General features: G+C 62.5%; 1 protein-coding gene across 4 annotated transcripts in view; it reads left to right on the forward strand.

Annotated features, from left to right (window-relative positions):
* The window catches only part of NFIC (nuclear factor I C), a 39,028-nt gene extending 19,451 nt beyond the window's left edge, over positions 1 to 19,577 (forward strand). For 2 of the 4 annotated variants that reach the window (XM_050986168.1, XM_050986167.1), the window contains exons 3-11: positions 9,458 to 9,529; positions 10,015 to 10,089; positions 10,227 to 10,350; positions 10,841 to 10,965; positions 12,629 to 12,757; positions 12,874 to 13,058; positions 14,388 to 14,547; positions 16,125 to 16,210; positions 18,350 to 19,577. In XM_050986168.1, coding sequence (XP_050842125.1) covers positions 9,458 to 9,529; positions 10,015 to 10,089; positions 10,227 to 10,350; positions 10,841 to 10,965; positions 12,629 to 12,757; positions 12,874 to 13,058; positions 14,388 to 14,547; positions 16,125 to 16,210; positions 18,350 to 18,367 — 974 coding nt within the window. In that variant the 3' untranslated portion in view covers positions 18,368 to 19,577. The remainder of the gene's footprint in view (positions 1 to 9,457; positions 9,530 to 10,014; positions 10,090 to 10,226; positions 10,351 to 10,840; positions 10,966 to 12,628; positions 12,758 to 12,873; positions 13,059 to 14,387; positions 14,548 to 16,124; positions 16,211 to 18,349) is intronic. The other 2 variants (XM_050986169.1, XM_050986170.1) reach the window with 2 other exon arrangements.
* Positions 19,578 to 24,414: the final 4,837 nt, after the last annotated feature.

Raw genomic sequence — 24,414 nt, forward strand, 5'->3', positions numbered from 1 at the left:
CCTGAAGCAGGAGCACACAAAGGTACCTGAGGATGCTGCTGTCGCTGGGCATTCCCAGCATGGAGTTTTGGGGGTTAAACCCAGAACTAACTCCATATCCTGTGCCTAGCCAAGAGGAGTGGGTGGGCAGCCTGGGCAGGGAAGGGGCAGCCTGTTCCTGGTGCATCCCCAAGGGCTGGAGCTGGAAAAAGTCCAGCAGTGCCCATTTGTCATGGACTATGGTGCCAACCCCTCAATGCCAGAGCAGGAATGGCGCAGCAAGGCTGGCTGGGGAAGGCACAGCAATAACGTTGGCAGCTCTTGCTGTGGATACTGGTCCCAGCCCTTCACCTGCCTGGGGGTGCCATGGGCTTGCTGGAAGAACTGGCTGCTTTCATTGCAGCAAGGAGGGTCAAACCTGCTCTCAAAGCTGTCAGTTAAAAGGGGGAGACTGAGTCACAGTGCATAGCGCAGGCAGCAGCTCTCAGTTTGGGTCCCTGAGCCATTGTCCTCTCCACCAGCTGATGTCACCTCCCCTCATGCTGGGAAGGGGAAGCTCAGAAGTAGGGATTTTACCTAGGCAGGTTTGTTGTCCCTCGCTAGTGACATGCTAGCACAAACACCCTGCCAGCAGCTGGGGTCCCCCACTCACCCTGCCGTCCGCCAGCACCCCCAGGTGTGTGAGGAGCCAGGGGAGCTGCTGTGTGATCCCAGCTGAGGGCTGGGCTGTTGCACAGAGCTGGCTCACAGACAGGAGGGTCTGTGACTTGCAACCTGAGGGGCGATCAAGGCTCTCGTGGCCACCTCTGGCCAGGCCAGGCTACCCAGGTGTGCAGGTGTGGCAGGATATTGGTCCCCTCCTGGGAGCACTCCTGCCCACGGCCACAGCACAAGGTGATATCCCCCAGCCCTGTGAGCCCACCCTCATCAGCACCACGGTAGGGGGAACGTGGGGTACTGGCCAGAGCCAGGGACAGATAGTGACACCACAGAGGCCACTGTGGTGCTGGCAGTGGCAGCAAATCAGGTGCCAGTGTTGTGAATCATGGTGGGCACACGCTCTGCCCAGCCATCCATGGGATATGCTGGGTATCACTGAGGAAACTGAGGCAGGGAAGGCATGTGACCTCCCCCACTATCCAGGGAAGGGGTTTGGCAGGACTACCAGGCTCTCGTGGCTTTGGGGAAAAATGGGGCACAGCCTCCAGCAGGGAATAGCCAGGGACAGACCCTGCCCCAGGGCCCAGATGGGACCCTGGGCTGGTGTGGGGCACATCTGTGGTTGCACATGCGTGTGCAGCCACGACCTGCCCGCCCAGCCATGCCCCCGGTGTGTGAGCACGTGTGCTGCCAGCACCCATGCCCACATATGTGATTCACCTGTTCCGTGGCACCAAGGGACCCAGCAGGGCACTGGGAAAGTGGGGGTGCTCTGCTGGGAACAGGGGCCCAGCGTGCAGGCTGGGGGCTGGGGGTGTCCTGTGCACCCAAACAGGGAGTGGGGTGCCGTGTGCTGGACTGAGACATGGCCGTGCTGAGCTGTAATTGCAGGCACTCTGTACTCACTGGGATGGCGTTGCTGCATACGGGGCTGGACTGGGGGCACCCTGTGCTGGCTCACCTGGAGGTGCAGTGTCACACTGGGCTGGAGTACCTTGGACTGGGCTGAACTGGGAGCACCCTGATGCTGGACTGGGAGCCCTGCAGTGGCCAAGCTGAAGGCAGGGACCAGAACCCCCACAGCCTCTGCAGTGGGGTCCCCATTGCCACCTGGTATGCCTCCTTGGCCATGCCATGTCCAGCTGCTGTGCACGGGAGGTGGCTGCCCCTCTCCCACCCCCTGGCCCTCCACCAGCGACCTTGACCCCAGTGTCTGGGTCCCCAGCAGCCGCAGTCACCTGACTGTCTAATTGGGAACACAGCGGCTGTAAATACTCCCTGATAAGGCCTGGCAGCCTCTCACTTTCACTGTTAAGGTCGCTCTGGCCCTGGTTAAGGGGGACCAGTATGGGCCAGGAGCAATAGCGTGGGACCCCTGGGGTGCTGCAGGGTGCTGGGTGCTCGGCATGGCCTGGTCCCAGCCCACAGTGGGCATGTTCTGTCAGGCTGTGGCTGATGGGAGGGGTCTCCGGCCTCCCACCTTGGTGGGGAAACTGAGGCAAGGAAGAAGCCACCACGTTGATGGGACCCTGCATGGCATGGCCAGGCTGGTGACAGCACTTGAGGGGTGCTGGGGATCACTGTACCACAGCCTGGTGTGCTCAGGGAGCTTCTCCCTGCCCAACATGCTGCCCTCCTGCTCCCTCCTACCTGCTCCTGCCCGGCACACTGCCCGTTCTTACCTGCCCCCTCCTGCCTGATTCTGCCTCCTCCCTCCTTCCTGCTCCCTCTGCCTGCCTGCTCCTGCCGTCTCCTGCCTCTTCTCACCTGCCTGCCCGCTCCCCCGCGCCGCCCGCAACATCCCCAGCCTCAAAGGCAGTGGGCTGGGAGGGTCTGTCCCGCGCAGAGCCCCCCCGGCCGGACGCTCCGGGCTCCCCGCAGCCCCCGCAGCACCGTTATCAGCCCGAGCACGTGCGCCCGCGCTCCCCCGCCCCCGCCGCCCGGTTCTGCCGGTGTCAGCACAATTTCCCAGCCGCTGCTCTGGCAACGCCGGGGAGGGGGGATGGAGGAGCCCCCGGCCCTGCGCTCCCCACCCGCGGTCTGGGGCAGCCTTGGCAGGGGCTGAGTGCCCGGACGGCTCCCCGGGCCCATGTCAAAGCCCATGGCTCTTCCCCCGGTCCTCGGCTTTCCGTGCCCCCGGGTGGGCAAACCGAGGCAGGACCCGTGCCAGGCTGCGGAGAGGTCCCGTCCCAGCCCTGCTGGCCCCGGGAGTGGCCGTGGGGTGCAGGAAGTGCCGAGAGCCTGGGTCCTCCCAGAGCAGCATCGGCCCTGCGACCAGCACCCCCGGCACCTTTGGGGCAGGATGGGATCAGGATGGGTGCGGGATGGGAGCAGGGTTTGATGAAGGATGAGTGCAGGATGGGAGCAGGGCTGGATGCAGGATGCGAGCAGGGCTGAATGCAGGATGGGTGCGGGATGAGTGCGGGGCTGGGTGAGGGCTGGGCTGTGCACACCGCAGTGGGGGAGGGGACGGTGCTGCAGCCCAGAGCTGGGTGTGCGGCGGGGGGGGCGGGGGGGCTGGGGGGAGCTCGGAGGTCGCTGGTGAAAGTCAAAAGCATTGCAGTAAAATGGTAATCAATCTCCCCAGCCGATGGTGCCAGGACCTTCGGAGCATTACGGAGAGATTCCTCCCAGCAACTCCTGTCGCCAGCAGCCGGTCTGGGGTGGGGGGGGAGGGGGACAGTGCCCCCTCCCTGCACCTCCCACTAGTGCTCCCCACCTCCATGGGCTCCTTTGCTGCAGCCCCATGTATCCATGCTTGTATCCCCATGCTGGTAGCCCCCATCCTTTGACCCCATCCCCCTCCCACCCAGGCTCCCAGAGCCGGGGACCTGGCCCCTTACACCCTCGGGGGTTCTCTGCATTCCCCTCCTCAGCCGTCATGCTCAGGGGGCAGGGGGTCCAGGCTCTGCCCTGCAGTGAGCTTTTCCCGGCAGTGCCCCTCGGCTGAGCCCCCGGACCGAGCAGGGTGGGAGCAGATGGGTGCCCAGGGCAAGCAGGCAGTGGGCCCTAGGGTGGCATCGACCTCCTGGCAGCCTTGGCCATGCCGCCGCCAGAGGACAGCACCTGGTGGGGGGGGCAGGGACCCCCGCGCTGTGCCAGCATCTGCGTCTCCCACCGCCTGGCAGCCCCTTATCTCCCCCCACCAGCCTCACCGCTGGGTGCGGCGGGAGGCAGATGGCACCAATCTGCCGGGGAACCCGTGCCAGGGCTCTCGTCCCAGGCGCGCTGCGGCCGTGCCAGGCCGGCCGTGCCAAGCGTCTGCTCAGCCCCTCCAGATGGAGGGGCAGGCGTTTCCCTGGGCACCGCCGTTCCGCCAGCCCCCGCGCAAATATTTATCGCCAGGGTCATGAGAAGATTGATGGGGTTCACAATATTTGGGATCTGTCATTTGCAGAGCTGGGCACAGGCGGGCAGGTAGGCTGGAGAACCCCCAGCACACAGATGAACAGGAGCAAACCCTCCCCCTGTTCACGGTATCTCTACTCCCAGCCAAACAGCCAGGGAGGCCGGGGTTCACGGGAAGGGGGTAGGCAGAGCCCAGCAAGTCCAAGAGGATACCCCCAAGGAAAGGGCGCAAGGGTACGAGACGGCAGAGAATCCGCAGGGGCTGGGCTCCTGCCCCCACGGCTGCGTGCTGCAGAAGCGGGATGGGAGGGGGCTCCCCAGGTCGCCACCCCCCCCCGTCCCCCCGCCACCCCTGTCTTCTGCAGCGTCACTGCCCGGGGTGCCGCTGCTCTTGAGCCCGGCCCCGCTGCGAGCCTGGCGCTGGCACGGCCGGGGCGGTATCCATGTGCTCGAGCTCTCCGGATCGATGTGCCGGCGACCTTGGGGAGGTCAGGGCTTCCCCGGCTCTCCCGCAGTGCGCCGAGCCGGCGGCGTGCCGGAGCCGGACGGCTTCCCCGCAGTGCCCGCTGCCAGCCCGGCCTCGCGTCACCGCTGAAGCGAGCGGGCCGTGCTCAGCCCGGCGGTCCCGGCAGCCTGAGCCGTGCCTGCCGGGGACCTGGCACGGGGTGCCAGTCCTGTGCCGCCGGAGGGGACAAGGGGCCAGAGCGGTTCCGCGCACCGTTAGGCACCCGATGAATAAAAGATGAGCGAGCTCCTCTCACGAGCACCTGCCGTCCCCCGCCCTCGCCACCCGCCGTCCCCTCGCGCTGGCAAGCGCCTTGCCCTCCCCGGGGCCGCAGTTGCCATCCTGGCCGGGTGCCCGGCTTCGTGCTGCACTGGCAAGGGACAGCTGGGGCGGCAGACGCCCACGGTGCTCCCTCCCGCCCGTGGCCGCGGGAGGGGGGGAACAGACGCCGGCAAGCCCCCGGTGTGCCCCTACACCCCCGATCAGGGTTGGCACTGCCAGTTGGGGCACGGGGACGGTCCCCTGTCACACTGGCCCCTGCACTGGGGTCTTGGCCAGTCCTGGGGAAGGGCTTGAAAACTGCTGCCTCAGCCCTGCGTGGTGGTGATGCAGGGGCTGGTTTTGGGGGAGCATCGGACTCTGGGGGGAGGCTGGCTGTGCTGTGGGGCTCCGCCACGGGGCTGGAATCGCTGGGGCAGCAAGATAGTGGCAGCATATTTCCCTGTCCCTTTTCCTTTTCCTTTCTCTCCACCTTAATTTCTTCCTTCCTTTCTCCCTCCCTCCCTTTCTTTCTCTCCTTTCCCTCTCCCATCTGTCTGTCCTCTCTCCCACCCCCTCCCTGCAGCTGCGCCCCCAGGTACCCCTAGCCCAGGGCGCAGGGGCTGGATGCCAGCACCCCGCAGGGGAGAGTCCCAGGGAAGAGAGGGGCTCAGCCTTCCCTTTGTCTGTCCCCCTCTTCCCATCCCTTTCCCCGCTGCCATCTGTCCCCGCTCGCCTCCGCGGACGCCGGCAGCCCTGGATGGAGCCCAGGCCTGGCAGGGCTGAGCGAGGGGGCGGCCGCGCCGCCCTCCTGGGGGGGTTCCCCCCGGCCGCTGCCATCTCCCCGTGCCGGCCGGGGTCGGCCGAGGACAAACCCGCTCGCTCCCAGCACCGCTCGCTCGCAGCCGCCGGCCAACGTGCTCGCGCCTCCCCGGCTCCCGCCCGGGCCAGCTGGCCGCGGCCGGCGTACGTGGCAGCGAGGCGCGTCCGTCCCCCCGACACCGCCCCGCCACCTCGGGGGATGCCTCCGGCCAGGACCTCCCCGGGGCTCCGCTCGGCAGGCGGAGGAGAAGCTGCCGCCCCCGCAGCGCTGGTGGCCAAAGCCCAGCAGAGCCGCCTCACCCCGCGGCCCCGCAGCGCTCCGGGCATGACGGGGCGCTGCAAGGAGCGGGAGGGGGGGTCCCGCGCCCCGGCGCGCCGGCCGGCCCGGCTCAGCCAGGATTTACCCGGCACACGCGGCAGTTCAGGGTATTATATAAAGGAGGTTACACAAGCAGGACTGTTCCGGGTTTATGTAAGGGCCACCCCAGCCTGGCGGCAGAGGGATAGACAGGGACGGGCAGCGGAACAGGCGGTGCCGCTTGGACCTGGGGTCACTGTGAGACTGGGATGAGGATTTCTGGGGGTCTGACTGGGCAGGGCCCCCAAATCACGCTCTCCCGCGGCCTCGCTCGCCCCAGCCCTTGCAGTGGGATCTGCCCCACGGCACGCTGGCTCCCTCCGGTCTCCAGTGGTCTTCCACCCTGTGACCAGACTGCTCACTCCGGGCCCTACTGGTCCACGCTGTCACCGTGGGCAGCCGGAGGAGTGCGGTGACACCTGAGGAGGTGCTGGGGCTGTGTGACCACGGAACATGAGGCAGGGGGGCAGTTTCCCCGCCCCCCAGCCAGCCCCAAGGGAAACTGAGGCACGGGGCAGAAGCCTGCAGGCAGCAGTGCTGAACTCTTTCCCATCCCTGCCCTCGGCTGGCAGAGCTGGGGAAAAGGGGGAAGGCTGCTGCCCTCGATATGGGGCTGGGACTGCTCACCCCAGCGCCAGCAGCTCCCCCAGCCCCCGGCATCCTCCAGCCTCTGCGCCTGCGCCCGCGCCGCTGCCGGTAACACCGTGCCCTGTTACCGTCAGCGCTCGGGCACTCAGCCAGGGCTGTCCCGCAGCTGCGCCAGCCCCGGGGGGCACCCGGCCTGCAGTGACACCCCCCAGGGCCGGCCCTGCTGCCCGGGGGTCGTTCCCACGCGCTGAGACCTCGGGCGGGTGTCGCTTGGGGCCCGGGGGCACCGTGCCAGCCAGCGGGGCCGGGGTGCGGGATCTGTAATTCAATGAGTGGCATGGGGCCAGGCTGCCAGCGCGGCCCGGAGCCCAGGCAGCCCGCCCCCCCCCCCGGGCACACACTTGGCTATTTTTAAAAGAGATTGGATCGACCTGTTTGGGCACTGAAGCACTCTCCTCTGCCTCGCCGAAGACGACCCCGGCACTGAACCCCCTCTCCGCTGAGCTCCCCACAATTTGGCAGCAGGACCACCCCCACCTCCATCCCCCCATCGCGGCCACCCCCCCGAAGCAGCGGGAGCATGGGGGAGCTTTACAGGCTTCTTTCTCCTCTCTGCTGCAGTCGGGCCACTTGTTGGGTCCTGGGTTTGGAGTCTCCCCCAAACACCCCTTGTGGGGAGTGCGGCCCGTGAGCCCGGGCCTCCCTTCGCCATTTTAGCGCGCCAGCCGGCGCAGGCGGCCGTCACATGGCGGTGAGAGCAGCGCTTGGCCCGGCCGCCCCGCGCCGAGGAGGCAGCCAGAAATCTTCTGGCGAGCTCACCCGCCCAGCCACGGGGAGCGCCGGGGGTGCCGAGCCCCGGCCTCGCACCCACCGCCTCCATCAGCCCGGACACGCGGGGGCAGCGAGGGGCCGGCCCTGCTGCCAAAGCTCCGAGCTCGGGAAAGTCCCGGCTGCTGCTCGGGCTGCTGCGGGCGGGAGCCGAGTGCTCGGTTTGGGGGCAGGTTCCCAGGGTCCCTCAGCTGCAGGGGTCGGTGAGGGGGCACTGGCGGTGCCAGGTCAGGATGGTGTGGGGGTACAGGGACGTGGGGCCCACCTGGGGCACCCAGGGCCAGTGATAGCTCTCCCGGGTGCCCTGGGGTAACAGGGACCAGGCCGGGGTGGTTTGGTGTGGGCAAAGGTCCATGTGCAGCACCTCAGGACGAGTGGTGGGGGTCCCTGGGCTGAGCCAAAGGCTGCGTGGGCACCTCAGAGGCACCAGGCAAGGGCACGGCCTGGGGAGCTACCCAGAGGCCAAGCACCCCAGGTCTGGGCGAGTAGGGCCATCTGGGAGGCACTGGGGTCCCAGGGAGCCCTGAGGCCACGGTGGGGGTCTGTGGGGAGCTGGGCCGGCCTCAGGCTGTGACCACACGCCTCCGACCCGCGCCTTGGCCCGGCTCCACGCTAACCACTTCCAGAGCCGCCAGATTTGTTGTTTTTAGAGGCGAGGAGGGGCCGTATCCAGCCACGCGGTGCCTGTGGATGTGCGGGGGGGTCCCCAGCCACTCCCCCATCCCAGCTGGATTGTGCCCGGCTCACTCCCACCACCCACACCCCAATACTTGGGCACGCAGCCGCTTCAAAATGGGGGAAAAGGGCTAGAAAAAGAGAAATGGAGAGAAGGGAAGGAAAAAACCCTACGCCGTCTCCAGGGGGAGTTTCTGCTCCCTAAAATGGCTGCCTGGAGGGAGCCTGGGGTGCGGGCACGGGGGGGCTGGTGGTGGTGAGCAGCATCAGGGCAGGATGCCATGGCGCTGTCAGCATGGTGCCAGGCTGGCACGGGATGGGTGGAGGGGATGGCGGCAGCTGGGCAGGGAGACAAAATGGCTGATTTGGCATCAGCCTTGAGCAGTCCCGGGGATGTAGGCACACAGGGGTGTCCGGCTGGGAGGTGGCACAGTCCCACTGCCCCCATGGATAACCTGCCTGGTGGGCAGCACACAGGGGTATCAGGGTGGAGAGTGGCATGGGGCCCACAAGGATAACTTGCCCAGCCAGTGTGGGAGCTGCATGTGAGTGCAAGGGACTTGAGAGGAGAAAAAGAAGGAGAAAAGTAGGGAGAAAAGGAAAAATCCCAAGATTGGCACATGGGCTGACAGTTGCAGCTGCGTGGTTTTATTGGTGTTTTTGGATTGTCTCAGCCCTTTCCTGACATCTGCCAAGGCTGCCAGAGAGAAATGCCGGAGGCCAAGGTGTGGGAGGAGGAGGAGGAGAATGGAGAAACAGGGGGAAGAAGGAGTATGGGGGAAAAATACATGGCAGAAATTATGGAGGGGCTTTGGGAGCAGCCAGGTGAGGAAGGATGCTCCTGACTGCAGGGTCTGAGCTGTGCCAGGGCGTGCCAGGGCTGCTGAGCTCAGTGTCTGAACCAGGATATTTTTAGCCAAGAGTGAGCAAGGCTGGACAGGGCTCCAGGGATCAGAGCAGGTACTGTCCCAAGCCCTGCTGCCCTGCAGGAGCTGGGCAGAGGCAGAAAAAGGTGCCACAGGTCGTGCCATGCTGTGGTGACACTGCCTGGTGGGGCAGCACTGGGTCACAGCTGTGGCTGGAGGGAGGAGAGGAGGCAGGAGGCAGGAGCAGGGCCAGGGAACCATCACCGAGCCCTGCCCTGAGGTTCTCCTCCTGCAGGGAGCACTGCCCAGACCCTGCATGTGGGGCTGTCCCTGCTCCTGTCACTGGCGGGGAGGGCAAGGGGGGCTAGTTGGTGACTGTTCCTCAGTGGCTGGGGACATGCCAGCTTGGTGGTGGCCCTGCTGTGTGGTGAGAGCTGCTGGGCAGCCTATGCCTCAGTTTCTCCCAGCAGGGCAACAGAAGTGCAGTCAGCTGGTGGCAACCCTGGCTCACACCGGTGTGGAGGCTGCCTCTGGCATGGGGGGGCTCACCCTGGGCTTTGCCTCTTGCAGATGCAGAGCAGAGCGGCAGCCCCCGGACAGGCATTGGCTCGGACCAGGAGGACAGCAAACCCATCACGCTGGGTGAGTGCAGAGGGCAGGGCTTGGGCAAAGGACCAGGGACACCTCAGACTGTCCCCAGGGTGCTTGCCATGGCAGGGGAGGGGGAGCCTATGACATATGGTCAAGCTGCTAGCCACTGCCAGCCACTGCCTGGCCCCTGCAATGAGCTGGGCATAGCCTTAGCCTTGTCCTACAGCTAGCAGAGTCCCATGGAGGCCACAGCCCTTGGGGACAGCAGCTGCCATGGAGCTCCCATGGTGGGGGTGAAGCCTCAAGCCCTGCCAGCACTCTCAGCCACAGGGAAACTGAGGCACTGAGCAGGTCCAGGCCATCTTCAGCAGAGGAAACCAATTGGGGTGGTCTCCTGCTGGAGCAGGAAGTGGAGTGAAGGCTAAGGAGGAGGACAGATGGGATTTGGTGTGCCCTCAAGCATCGCCACAAGGCAGTGCAGGATGGGAGGGGTGGTCCTGTGGCCCTCTGAGCACGCCCTCCTCTCTCCCACACAGATTCGACAGACTTCCAGGAAAGCTTCGTCACCTCGGGGGTGTTCAGTGTCACCGAGCTCATCCAGGTGTCCCGAAGTGAGTGTGACTGTGATGCCACAGCCCAACCCTTGGCTGCCTGGGCACAGCAGCATCCCAACAGCCCCCCCCACCCCACAGTGGGCTGGGGGTCCCCTCCCCACCGAGCCCCAGTGACCCCCCTTCTCTCCCTGCAGCACCGGTGGTGACGGGCACAGGGCCAAACTTCTCCCTGGGGGAGCTGCAGGGCCACCTGGCCTATGACCTGAACCCCTCCAGCACTGGCATGAGGAGGACACTGCCTAGCACCTCCTCCAGCGGGTAGGTGCCACTGGGACTGTGCCAGGGTGGAGCTGGGGCCAGCCCGAGCATGGCCATGGGGAAGGCGAGGGGCAGCCAGGTCCTGCCACGGGCTGGCACTGACCCATGACAAATTGGCAGAGCTGGGGGTGTTCAGCCTGGAAAAAAGAAAACTCTAGGGAGAGCTCAGAGCCCCTTCCAGCGCTTAAAGGGGCTCCAGGAGAGCTGGAGAGGAAGCTTGGACAAGGGTTGGAGTGCCAGGACAAGGCAGAATGGCTTCCCACTGCCAGAGGGCAGGGCTAGATGGGTTCACTTCCCTGTGAAGGTGGGGAGGCCCTAGCACAGGGTGCCCACAGCAGCTGTGGCTGTCCCAGGCCAGACTGGATGGGGCTTGGAGCACCCTGGGGTAGTGGAAGATGTCCCTGCTCATGGCTGGGGTGAAATGGGATGAGCTTTAAGGTCCTTTCCAACCCAAACCACTCCATGATTCTGTGACCTTCCCTGTCCCCAGGAGCAAACGGCACAAGTCTGGGTCCATGGAGGATGACATTGACACCAGCCCTGGGGGCGAGTACTACACCTCCTCCAACTCCCCCACCAGCAGCAGCCGCAACTGGACAGAAGACATGGAAGGGGGTAGGTGCCACCTCCTTACCATGCCCTACCCTGGAGCCCCCTTCCTGCTCCCAGCATTTTGCAAACCACTGCCAGAACCCCTGTGACCATCTGAGCCTTGTCTGTGCCCCAGTGTCCCTATGGGCCTTAAGGTCAGGACACACGGGCCATGGGGGCTGCGATGCCATCCTCAAGTCCCCCAGAACATTCCTGCTGCTTTTCCATGGTGTCTGTGGGGTTGCTGTCAAGCCCCTCTGATTTAGGCACAGGCTTTCCATAGGTGCCCAGGTGTGTCTGTGGCCCCCCATTTTTGGCAGGGCTCTGTGGGGACTGTGGTGTTGCTACAGGGACCCCTGTTTCAACATAGGTTCTCTCTGTATGGCCAACCCAGCCTCCAGCCCCATGTCTGGTCTGGCAGCCCCACACCAGCCTCTCCCAGCCCCAAGTCAGCTCCCCCAGCCCCACATCACTGTGGACAGCTTTCTGGCTTGGTGGTTTTTTTTCTCTTTCCTGTCTAGACAAGCCCCAATTAGCTGTTCATTAAGAAAGGGGGGGCTGGGCTAATTAAAGCGATGCTGCAGGGCTGGCACAGCAGCTCCCACACCCCGAGGTGCAGGCAAAGAAGCTGCTCCTCTTCCTCCTCCCTTGGCTCTTCTCCTGCCTCCCATGGCAGCAGGGTGGGCTCCACAGCCTAGCCCTGCCAGAGCCTGGGGGTGCCTGGCTGGAGGGCTGTAGGCACCGATCCTGTTGGAAGGAGGTTTGGAGGAGGTTTGGGGGAGGCAGATCCGGCCCCCAGACTGTATCCTGTGTGTGCAGAGACTGTACCCCATCCTGCCCCGTGGAGCTGGTTCTGGATGGGTCCTGGTGAAGGTGCAGCCCCCTCCCCAAAATGATGCATGGAGGCAGGAGAGAGCTGTGCCAGGGCATCTGTCCCCTGCCAGTGGCCTGACCCGGGCAGGGGTGAGGGTGGCTGCCAGGTGGGGCTCAGCCTTGGTGGTGGGGTGGGGGGCTTGGCAATCCTGTACGGGATGTTCTGGGAAATCCTCCTAATGTCCGACTGAAAAAGGGCTAAACCCATTACCAGGCCAAATGGCCAGAGCTAAAGCCATGGCGGCAGGGGATTAATGTGCGTGCCAACCCCCCCCCTCGCTCAGCCCCATGCCCTGGGGTGGCCTCAGGGACCTGGGCAGCCGCCACTGCCAGGGGTCTCTGAGGTGGTCGCCCCCCTGCTGGCACCTCTCTGCCTCCCCAGGAGCTCCTGTAGCCCCCAGCTCCATGTGCCAGGGGAGGTGGGTGCCATGTGGGAGCTGCAGAGTCACAGTGGCATCCATAAGGGCACCCACTTCTGCCACCAGGATGGGACACACACACACAGAGCTGTATGCACACACCTGCAGGAGCACACACCTGTGCACAGCTGTGTGAGTACACACACAGGTATGCAGCTGTGCTGGGACGTCACACATGCACACACATTCATGCACACAGGTGTGGCCCCAGAGATGCCCACCTTCCTGCCAACACACACACATGCGCTCACAGCACCATTTTCCCCATGCCCACCCTGACCCTGGGGTGCTCCCTGCCCCCAGAATGAGCTCCCCCAACACTGCACTGAGATGGCAGTAGCCATTGGATTTGGGGTCCCATGTCAGGTCCTGATGTTGCATCCTGCTTTCCCCAGGCATCTCCCCGACTGTGAAGAAGACAGAGATGGACAAGTCCCCCTTCAACAGCCCATCACCCCAGGACTCCTCACCCCGGCTGAGCAGCTTCACGCAGCACCACCGTCCCGTCATCGCTGTGCACAGTGGTGAGTGTCCTGCCAGGGAAACCGAGGCACAGAGAGTGAGCGCTGAGGGGTCGGGGGGCTGGGACAGCCACTAGCTAGTGACACAGGTGTGTGTCCCCCTTTGCTGTCGCCCGCAGGTATCGCCCGAAGCCCACACCCATCGTCTGCGCTGCATTTCCCCACCACCTCCATCCTTCCCCAGACAGCCTCCACCTACTTCCCGCACACGGCCATCCGGTACCCGCCTCATCTCAACCCGCAGGACCCGCTCAAAGATCTCGTCTCGCTGGCCTGCGACCCGTCCAACCAGCAGCCCGGACCGGTAAGGACGCAGCCTTATCCGTGGGCACCGGGGGCTGCTGCCAGCCAGACTGCCCAAGGAGAGTCCCCTGGACCAGCGCCGCTGCTGTCACCTCTGCCGCCGCACGGGGGGGTCGGGGTCTTCGGGTGGCACCGGCGGGGTGTTCTCTGGGGCTGAGCTCCAGCTGTGCCGTGCGTTGGTTCGGGAGCGCTGCTGCGCCTGCTCCGTGTTGGCACCTCGTGTCTGTGGCGATGGAGGTGCTGTGCCTTGGCCCAGCACTGGGCACTGCGGGTATTGGGGTGCTGGGGCTGAGCCATCAGCTGCTGTTGGGGTGTTGGGGGGAGCAAGGTGTCTGCCATGGGTGTGTGACCATCTCCTGGAATCACCATCCACCCTTGTGTCCAGGAGAGTGATGGGCTTGACATGCCCCATCCACCTGCAGAGCCCACAGGTGACTTGTCAGCTCCTCTGGAGCTGTACCTACTTTCCCAGTGTCCCCACAGGGGTGGCAGAGCCACACTGTGCTGCTGCGGGCCTTTCCTTGCCACCATGCCCTGCACTCCCATGCACCCAGTGCACCCCACAGACAGAGGACCCCACACGCCATGCTCCCATCACCAAACAACCTCTGTAACCAGCAGCGTGCACACATAGCACCCAGTGAGTGCAGCACCCAAACCATCACCCCATACACCCAGAGTACCCAACACACAGCACACCCTGCACCACCAGCACCCCACACACCCCATGAAGGGCACCATACAGACCCAAAGCCAAAATCTGGGTGTGTTCCTCCCATACTGTCCTGTGCCCCCCTTTGTCCTCCCCGATGCAGAGCTCTTGAGGAGCCCCTCTGACCTCTGCCCACCACTTGCTTGTTTTCCCTCTCCATCAGGGGCTGATGCCAGGGTGAGGGGCATGGCCACTGTTCCCCTGTGCAGTGACTCAGTGCTGGGCTGATGGACACCGGCTCAGGAGCAGCCCACGGCAAGGTTGGGCATGGAGCACTGGTGCAGGAGGCTCTGGGTGCCCCTACCCCTCCAGGCAGTGCTTCAGAGACCTCCCTTGTCACTGTAGAGAGGGGTCCCAGCTGTTTGCGCCACTCTGGGTCATGACCCCCGTGGAGCATGGTCTCCACAGCCGCCCAAACCCCTCCAGTCCCGCCGTCATTTCCTGCCTGCTGCCAGCGCCGACCGTTCAGGGCTGCTCTGAGACCCACCAAACTCATGTCTGCAGTGAGGGACACCCCGTGCCTGTGCCGGGGGTGTCCCTGGGGCTCCCCAGCCGTGCTGGTGTGCGCGTGCATCCTAATGGCTTGTGCTGTTTGTTTTTTGTCTGTGTTGTCCCCAGTTAAATGGAAGTGGTCAAGTGAAAGTGCCCAGCCACTACCTGCCCACGCAGATGCTGGCGCCGCCACCTCCCCCCGGCATGCCCCGCTTGGCCGTCTCTCCTGACACCAAATCCACCACGACAACTTCCGAGGGAGGGACGACCTCGCCGACATCACCCAGTAAGCACCCGCGGCGCCCACCCTGCTCCCCGGCCCGGCTGGCCCCCTCCTCTCACAGCCCCCCAGGGTGTCCCCCTGTCCCGGTGCTGGGGGGATGTTGGCGGAGGTGGCCTCCCCGCAGCCGGGGAGAGGGCGGCAGCTGGCACACCATGAGTTTGCTGGGTCTCAGGCAGGTCGGAGCAGACAGGGTTTGGGCAGGTGGCCGCTGAGCCGAGGGGCTGTGTGCTGGTCCCGGGGACCAGCTCGAGCCGGTTGTCCCTCTGAGCATGAGTGGAGCCATTGCAGGGCTCTCCAAAGCAGTGTCCTGCCCAGACCCTCGGTGTGGGCAGTGCTGTGGGGGAGGCCATGGTCTCTCCGTGTCTGTTTATCCCACCATGGTGGTGGCTGCGCTGCCGGGAACGGGGAGCAGCTGGCACGCGGGTGGCACTGGGACTAGGGACAGTTTGCCTGATGTGTTGTGTGGGCTGTTGTACTCTTGCTGCCACAGGGGTTCTTTGGCGCTGGGGATTCTGGTCTTGTTGGGGGTGTGAGGTGACATCAGAGCAGGGACTGTGTGCAGGTCCCCCAGAGCGCTTGGCAGGTGGCACCCGGGGGTTTGTTAGCACGGTGGCTGACAAATTCTTTGGCCTTCCCTCCACCTCAGGGGCCAAAAGTGCCTTGATCAGGAGGGTTTTGGGTGCTGGGCCCAACAGCCAGAGTGGAGTTGGTGTCACCCCAGCCTGGCATGGAGGTGTGTGCTGCCGTGGTGGGACACTGAGCCGTCGCCACACTCTGTGAGGGGGTTGTTCCTGTTCCCATCCTGCTGTGCCCATGGGACATGGTACCCCAAGTGGCTGCCATGTCCCCACACAGTCAAGCCCTGCCTGATTGAGCCATTGTCCTTGGATAATGGGCCATGGCTGATTGCCAGCCGCTGGTCAGTAGGTGTGGAGATCCCATGGCATGGAGAAGCCAAAGCCTGGACAATCTGGAGGGGACAGCATGGAATGGCCTGGCTGATAATGGGGTCACAGCCTTGAGGAGGGACAGAGGAGTGCAAGTTCCTGCAGGTTCAGGGCAGGATGTGTTAGGAGGACACTTGCTGTCCCCAAGGGTGCAGCTGGCTCCAAACCCCCACTCCCCTTGGCAGCACTCTGCATCCAGCAGGGCTGAACCCAGAGCCTCAGCAGGGCTGGAGATCCCACTGCTGGATCCCCAGCTGAAGGATGGAGGTGGCAGCAGGGTGACATGGCCAAGTGGAACTGGTGACTGCCATTGTTCTCCCCGTGGCAGCTCAGCTCTGAGAGCCACAGCATGGGCACAGCCAGGGGCACCATTTGCTCCTGCACCTGGGGACACCTCGTCCCTCCAGCCTCAGTCATTGCCCTGAAAGCAGGGGTGGTGCCATCCCAGCACAGCACCCCTGGGCTCCATTCGCCTGACATCAGGTCATGGCCAGGGACGTCGCCTGGTTGCCAGCACCGGGTGCCAGGGATCTCCATCCCAGCAGTGCCAGGGAGAGGGCCGGGCCTGGCCCCTGGGGGGACAGTGGCAGTGCCACCCACAGCCCCGTTAATGAGCTCTCGTTTGTTCCCCAGCCTACTCTGCACCAGGCACGCCCCCTGCGAACCGTTCCTTCGTGGGATTAGGACCAAGGGATCCTGGGAGTATCTATCAGGCACAGGTGAGAGCGGGGATGCTGCTGGGGGGACCCTCCTGCCCTCGTCCTTGGCACCCTCACCATGGTATCACTGTGGGCATTGCCGTGGGCATGGCCAGTGCGGGCATTGCCATTGTGGCTGTCGCTGACGTGACATTGCTGATGTGGGCTTCCCCGCCATGGTGCCCCTGCAATGGCATCACTGCTGTGGCATCACTGCCGTGGCATCGCTGCTGAGGGCATTGCCACCATGGCATCTCTGCCATGGGCCTTGCCACCAGAGCATCACCGCTGTGGCATTGCTGCCATGTTTATTGCTCCTGTGGGCATTGCTGCTGTGGGCACTACCGTGGGTATCGCCACTGTGGCATCACTGCCGTGGGACATTGCTGCTGTGGATGTAACCTCTATGGCCATCGCTGCTGTGGCCTTGCCACTATGTCTGAGGCCATGAGGAGTATCACCACAGCAGTGGCATCGCTGCTGTGGGCATTGCCACCACTGGCCTGGCCACTGCAGACATTGCTGTTGTGGACGTCCCCACCAAGGCATCACTGCCATGGGTGTTGCTACTGTGGCAATGCTACTTTGGGCACCACTGCTGTGTACATCACCATTGTGGGGTTATTTCCATGTGCAGTGCCACCATGGGCCCCACCACCATGGCACTGCAGCTCTGGCACTGCCACTGCTGGCTTTGCTGCTGTGAGCATTACTGCCTTGGCATCACCACTGCAGCCCGTGGGCATTGCTGCCGTGACATCCTCGCTACGGGCACCCGGTGCCAGGGCTTTAGGCACTGCTGATGGCTCAGGGCCACCACAAGTCCTCCATCATAGAGGGAGGTCACTGCTGTGCTCTGGCTGCATCCTGCCTGGCACCACCGGGCACCACCCTGCCTAGGTGCCCAGAACATGCCCAGAGGAGGAGCACCAGGGCCATGGGTCCCTCTCTGTGTCGGCACAGACACTGATCTCGCTCAGCTGTGCCTGTGGCCACTTCAGCTGCAGCAGGAGGTCATGTGTGCCTTTCCAGGGGCTTTCCATTAGTCCTGGATTCTGGAGCTGGCACTGGTGCTGCAGGCAGTGCCATGGTGCCAGGACAGGAGTGGCAGCTCCTGGCCTCACTTGTGACACGAGTGGTCTGGCCTCAGCATTCCCTGCAGAGGCAGCTGCAGTCCTGCCTGGCAGGTGACACGGGTGACAGGACAGAGGGATGGGGTGTGGACGGTGCTGTGTTGGGGCACCCTGGGTGCAGCCCTGGCTGGGGGGAGTACTCAGGGTGCTGTGCTGTGCCAGGGTGTGGGCACCTGGGGGCTGTGATCAGTGACACAGGGTACCTGGGGGTGCTGTGTGCCAGGCTGTGAGATTTGGGAACCATGAGCTGGGACACCCGAGGGTACTGTGCCATTCCAGAGGAAAAACCACGGGGGACCCGGCTCTGATCACACCTCCCACCCTGCCTCAGTTTCCCCAGTCCTGCACATGGGGTGGGCAGCACTCCAAGGGCCTTGGGTCCCTAAAGAGGAGACCTGGAACAGCATCAGGAGAACCTTGGAGGAGCAAGGGTTCAGAGCCCCTGGCAGTCCCAGGACCCCCAGGGTCCCTGTGAAATGGTGTCCCTAGTCATGCTTGGGGAGGCTCCCCAGGCTCGAGGATGCTCTGCCTGGGGAAACTGAGGCACGGGGGTAGGAGTTGGTGTCCCAGGAGGGGCAGCTGAGACCTGCCACGCTCTGGTCATGTGTGGTGGGGGCCTGGAAGGGTTAAGGGAAGCAGCGGCCCCGAGCTGTCTCGTTTCCAACGGAAACCAGACATGAGGTAATCGGGAATGAACTTGAACTTGGGGCTGGGGGGGAAACAATGGGAGGGTGGCAGGGGGCCACCTCGCGGGGTCCCCAGCCCTGCCACCCCCCTACCTGTCCCCCGGCGGCTCTGGGGCGAGCCACCCTTTGCCGTGAAGGTGCAGAGGGACCGGCCCCAGGGGAACGCGGGTGGCAGCGGTGCTGAGGATGGACAAACTCAGCGCAGGAGTGGGGACGCCAGCCCCGTGCGCCGAGCAGGGACAGCGCAGGGACAGCTGTCTCGGGGTCTGGGGACCGACGGGAGGACTGGGCAGCTCCGGGGGCAGAGCACTAACGCCGGCCTCTCTCCTCTTTCCCGGCAGTCCTGGTACCTGGGATAACCGCCACCGTGCCGCCCCTTCGCCTCCCTTCTTCTCTGCTTTAGGCACCCCCAGAGGAACATCCCCGTCCCCGAGCACCAGGCCCAGCCTTGCGGTGACGACGGAGAGTGCGGCCTCACGACGATGACAACGACGACAAGCAAAACCCACACCCGAAGGAAAGAGCAAGGGAAAGGAAGAAGGAAAAGGGTCAAACTGTTTTAAAATGGGAAAAAAAAAAAAAAAACAAACCCACAAACAAAAAACAAACAAACCAACAACTCATCCCAGGAGGACCTTTCCCCCACCCCGGCGATGCGCCAGAAAACAAAGAAACAGGAAAAAAAAAAAAAAAAGAAAGAAAGAAAAAAAACACTATTATTTACCCCGTCGGCCGGCGCCGCGCTGAGACCTGACACAAGCGGTGCCAGCGATGCCTCCCGGAGCGGCCACAGGGCCGCGGTGCCGCCCGCTCGCCGAATATGCAAACGGCTTTGACTCTCTCGTTCTTGCCTCTATGTGAGTAAAAAAGATCAAAACCTCCCCCGCCGACCCCCCGGCCCAGACTGTCGGGGGATCCCGGGGCTGGGGTGGGGAGCCCCTCCCGCTGCCGCCCCGCGGAGCGGGCGCTCTCGCGGTCGGGCGGGTGACGCTCGGTGCTGTGCGAGCGCCCCGGGGACGGTGACATCGTGCTGCGGTGACACGGTGACGGTTGTGCGGTGGCGCAGTGGATCGAGCGGGTGGCACAGGAGGAGGGGGCTTGTGACCACAGAGGGTGCATGAGCACTGCCAGAGATGGTCGCGGCGGCGGCGGCACCTCGGTTCCCGCTCAGACACGGTGTCGTGACGCTCCCACCACAGCCCCACGCGTCACGGCGGCGGTGGCACTCCGATTCCATCGGGGACGCGGCACGGGGACTGTCGCAGCCCGGCGGCCACCGTCGCGCCGAGGCACCGGTCACCATTTCTCTGGTCGCCTTCCTCCCTCAAGTCTGCACCGGCCCGGGCCCCGTGTGTCCCCACTGGTGTCCCTGTGTCTCCGGCGTGCCCTTGCGCCCGGGGATTCCGCGGGGCTGGGGGATGGGGGGCGTGCATCCGTGTGTTTGAGCTATGCATTCCTGTGGACAGGTACCAGGTGGGAGGCAGGGTGCGCTCGTGTTGCACATTTTGTAGGAAATGCACTTTTAAGAGGGAATCATCAAAAAAAAAAAAAAAAAAAAAAGAGGAAAAAGAAGAAGAGAAAAGAAAACAAAATCACAAAAAAGAGGAAGAGGAAGAGGAGGAGGAGGAGGAGTCCCCGGCACCGGCTTGCCGGGACGGCTGGTTTGGGGTTTTGGGTTTGGTGGTTTTGTTTTTTTTGGGTTTGGTTTTTTTGGGTTGTTTTTGTTTTTGTTTTTTTTGGTTTTTTTGGTTTTTTTGGATACAAAAGGATGGAGCAAAGAAGCCCGAGCGACTGCGAGGGCAGAGCCAGCCCCCCTCGGAGCCCTTCGAAGTCCCCCGGAGTCCCCCGGAGCCCCCAGCCTCGCGTCAAGTGCCTGAACTGCGGTGGGGAGGGGTCCCGGCCTTCCCAGAGGAGCCCCCGGCCGGGGCAGCGCGAGAGGAAGCGCTCGGCCATCCCCGTCCCGTGCAGTGACAGCGTGGCCGGGAAGGGGACACAGGGACGTGGCAGTGCCTTAGAGCAGAGGGACCCTGCGACGGCCGAGGCGAGGAGGAGGAAGAGGACGAAGGTGCCCGTTGTCCCCAGCGAGATGAGGAGACTGGTCCCCAAAGGATCTCTGGCCCAGGGGACACCCGAAGGAGGGTGGTGGAGAAAAGCCACTGTGGAGGTCCAGGAGCTGGGGATGTCACCGAGGCCACCGTCGCCAGCCGCCTGGCCCCGTCCCCTGGCACCCAGAGCCGCCCCGACCAGCGGCATCGCATCCCCCATCCCAGTGGCCCCTGCTTCCCCCCCGCTTCTCCCCGCTTCCCACCCCCCCGGGACGGCAGGACGAGAGACACCGGGGAAAGGGCTGACGCAGGAAATCCCGGGAGACAGAAAAATAATAAAAAAGGACAAGAAAAGGAGAAAACCCACCAAAAAAAGGAAAAAAAAGAAAAAAAAAAGAAAAGAAAAAACAACAAAAAAGCGCTTGGCGGAGAGGGAAACCTGTTTTTTTTTTTAAAGATCTGAGAAAAGAAACACATAAAAAAAGACAAAAAGACAAAAAAAAAAAAAAAAGACAAATAAACTGCATGGTGCTTTAACAGGATCTGGTGACCTGGCTCAACCCAGCCGCGGCTGGCTGATGCTGTGCATGGCAGACTCTTATTAACCGGCTCTACCTTCCCCTTCAGCAAAAGAGAAAAAAAGAGGAAAAAAAAAAAAAAACAACAAAAAAAGTCTGTATAAAAGAAAAAAAACAGCCGTAAAAAAAAAAACACACAAGAAAAAAAAATCCATGTTTTCCTAATTTGCACGAAATTTTATACCACATGATGTGCCTTGCCTTCGAAGCCTAAGTATTACTGGACCCGAAATCAGCGCGAGGGAGTTGCTGCATGCCCGGGGCTCCCGGGGGGCCGGGGGGGCCGGGGGCCGCTGCCCCCCCCCCCCGCCTCCTGCATGGCTTCTTCTCGGCCGGAAAAGTCCCTTTTTCTCTCTATTCTTCTTCTTTTTTAACCGATTTTCCCCCTCAGAAACGTCTTCCAGTTGGTAATACTGATGCATCCTCTGCGCCAACACACCGGAATATGCAATAGCTGGGGGGGGGGCGGCGGGGGGGGCGGCCACCCCTTTGCTTTGCCTCTCTTTTCTTTGTTTTCCTTCCCTTTGGGGGGGTTTGATTTGTTTTTTCTGCTTCCGGCAACCAAAGGCAGCGAGGCGGGAGGGACCCCCGGGCCAGAGACCCCCCCAGGAGTCGGGGGGACGCGGTGTTCGGGCACGGCAGGACTGAGCGCGGTGCGCCGGGCTCCGTGCGGGTGGAGCGGGGATGGAGCCGCAGGGCCGATCCTGGGCCGGGCACAGGCTCCCACCGCTCCCCCTTAGGGGACCCCCACTTTTTAATTGGTTTTCAGCGGGGCGCAGGGCCAGGAGGGCTGAGCCCGGCTGCTCTCGTGACAGGAATGGAACCGTGTGAATGTATCTGTGCCCCCCGGGCTGCTGTCAGGGGGTGACAGCCTCCCCCCACTTCCACCCCAGCGGCTTCATCCCCGGGGTCCGGCTGGCGCAGCAGGGAGCGGCAGGAGGTACCTTCTTGCCGCCTCTCCCTGCTGTGCCCGCTGCCGAGCAGGGGCCCGATACCCCCTAAAAACCCTGAATTTGCCTTAAAACCCCAGCGTTCCGCCGGCTGGAGACCCCCGAGCTCCCTGGGGCTGAGAACTGACGCGGTTTGTGACACCGGTGGGCGGGTGGCACCGGCATCGCTGCTGCTCGGGCATGAAGAAACGTTGTCGTCAACAGTTTTTAATTTTTTATTTGTTTGTTTGTTTTGGTTTTGTTCTTTTCCTTTTTTGTTTTTTTTTTTTTGGTGTCCAAAAGTATTAGTGGGGGGGTGGTCGCTCCCGCCGTGTTTCGCCCACAGTTGAGGCTGGTTTGAGGGTCCCAGACCCTTGGAGGGGAGCCTTGGGAGTCGCTTCTTTATGCAAGGTGCAGTATTGATTTGTGCAAGGACAATGCAAGGAGGGAGTGGGTGCGGCGTCCAGCTGGGGGGTGGGGGGAGGAATGAAATATTAGAATTAAAAAAAAAAAAAAAAAAAGAGGGGGAAAAGAAGACAAAATTAAAAAAAAAAAAAGAGAGATTTTTTTTTTTAATAGAAAAAAAAGGGGGGGTTGAGGCTGAAAAAGGCTCAGCTCAAAGCAAAAAAAAAAAAAAAAAAAAAAATTTAAAAAGCATTTTTAAACGGTGACAGTGACAGCGGAGGGAGGGAGCGGGGGGCACCGGGGCAGCCCCTTCGGCCAGCCTCAGAAAGGCGAGGGGCGCTGGCGCCCCTCAGGCCTGGCCCCCCCGCCCCGAGGAAGCCCCGGAGCCCCCTGTCCCCGCGGGGACACCGCCGGGGCCATCCCCTGCCCCGTCTTTGCTGCCTCCCCAACCCCCGGGCCGGCTGCAAGTCCGGCCGGGCTGCGGCCGCAGCCCCCCAAAACCCGCCCTCGGCAAGAAAAGCACCTTAAACCAAATTCAGAAAGGCAAAAAAGAATCAACTCGACGCCCCCCAACCCGTAGGGCGGCACTGGGGGGGGCGTGCCGGGGGCTTCCCCTTGAGGGGCCGGGGAGCCTCCCGTGCCCCCGAGGTCTTTGCACTTCTCCCCCGACACCCCCGGGGCCGCACCCCCGGCTCTGCCCAAAGGGAATATGCAACATCCCCGGTCCCTCCGCGGGGGAGGGGGCACCACTCGTTTTTATTATTTCTATTTTTTTTATTATTCTCCCTTCTTTTTTTTATCTTCTGGCGGCCTCGATGGCCACGGTCGGGGTGAGCGCAAAGCCGGGGTAGAGAACACCCCATCCCTGGGGAAGCTCTGGGGGGGTCCCCCACAGGATGGGGATACGAGGGGGCTCCGCTCGACAATCACCGCGGGGGTTTCATGCACTACAGTCTCTCCTAGAGGGTTTTTAGTCGGGCTCGTCGGCTTAAAAAAATTAATTAAAAATAGTCCTTGTGACCTATAAATAAAACAAATAACCTGTACATATATATATATATATATATATATATATATATATATATATATATATATATATCTCCGCATATATATATATGGGGCTGCAGGGGCGGGGGGGGGCGCGGGCCCCCACACAGTTAAGGTACTTTAAATCGCAAAAGGAATATATATATATATATAAAATATCATATATATATATATATATATATATATATATATATACACACACATATATGTATGTATGTATGTATATATATATATATGTATGTATGTGTATATATATATATATATATGTCTTGTTTGGTGGGGTTTGGGCTTTTTTCCTTTTTTTTTTTTTTTTTAATTTTGGTTTTTTTTCTGTTTTTGTTTTGTTTTGATTGGTTTTTTTTGTACTCGGAGTTTGGAATTTGCTGCTTTCTGCCCCCACGGGTACCCCTCCACCGGCTGGGATGGGTGCCCCCGGTGATGGGTGCCTCAGGAGAGGTCCATGGTGACCCTCTTGGTCTCCTGTGCGGTGCCCATGGGTATCACTGTGGGTGCTCCAGGTGATACCCGCGGGTGCCCCACTGGGTGCCCATGGGGTCCCAAGGGTGTTCCAGGGGATGCCCCTCTGGGTGTCTCCTGGGCGCCCCAGGTGATGCCCATGGGTGCTCCTCGCGGTGCTCCAGTTGATGCCCACGGGGGCCTCTCTGGGTGCCCCAAGTGGTGCTCACGGGTGCCCCTCCGGGTGCTCCAGGCGATGCCCAGGGGTGCCCCGCTCCATGGGTGCCGCTCTGGGTACCGCGTGCCCCGCTGGGTGCCCCGCGCGATGCCCGGGGGCAGGCGGGAGGTGGAGCCGGGGTCGGGGGAAATCCCACCCCTGGGCAAAGAGCGGCAAAAGGACAGAAACCGCCCCAAAAAGGCGCCGAGGCGGCAGCCGGCCGGACCGCGCCTCTTACCCAAACCAAAAATCCCGCCGCAGTGCCTCCGCGCCGCCGGCTGCCCCGCCCGCCTTTTCGGGGGGTCCCCGCTCCCCCGGGGCCGGGGGTGCCCCCTCCCCGCAGTTATATTTTACTCGTTCGCCGGATTCTCGCTTTCGCTTTGCCGCAGCCGATACACACCGCGAGCGCACCAGGGCTGCGAACCGGGGCCGGGCACCCCGCGCCCCCTGGCCCCGCATGATCCCCCCCGACCCCCGCTCGCCTCCCTGGTGCTTCACGATATTTGATTATACCATTGTACGCAGCCATTACCGATAGCGCCGCTCCTGCCTACATACACTTACTGACCCTGATACGGATTTTGGGTTTTTTTTTTTTGGTTTTCTTTTTTGTTTTGTTTCTTTTGTTTTGGTTTTGTTGGGTTTTTTTTCCCTTTTTTTTTTGTTGTTGTTGTTGTTTCCCCCCCCCTCCCCTATGCAAAAAAGAGAAAAAAGAGACAAAAAAGAAGA

This window comes from Serinus canaria, chromosome 28, assembly GCF_022539315.1.
Source record: "Serinus canaria isolate serCan28SL12 chromosome 28, serCan2020, whole genome shotgun sequence".
Taxonomy (NCBI): Eukaryota; Metazoa; Chordata; class Aves; order Passeriformes; family Fringillidae; genus Serinus; species Serinus canaria.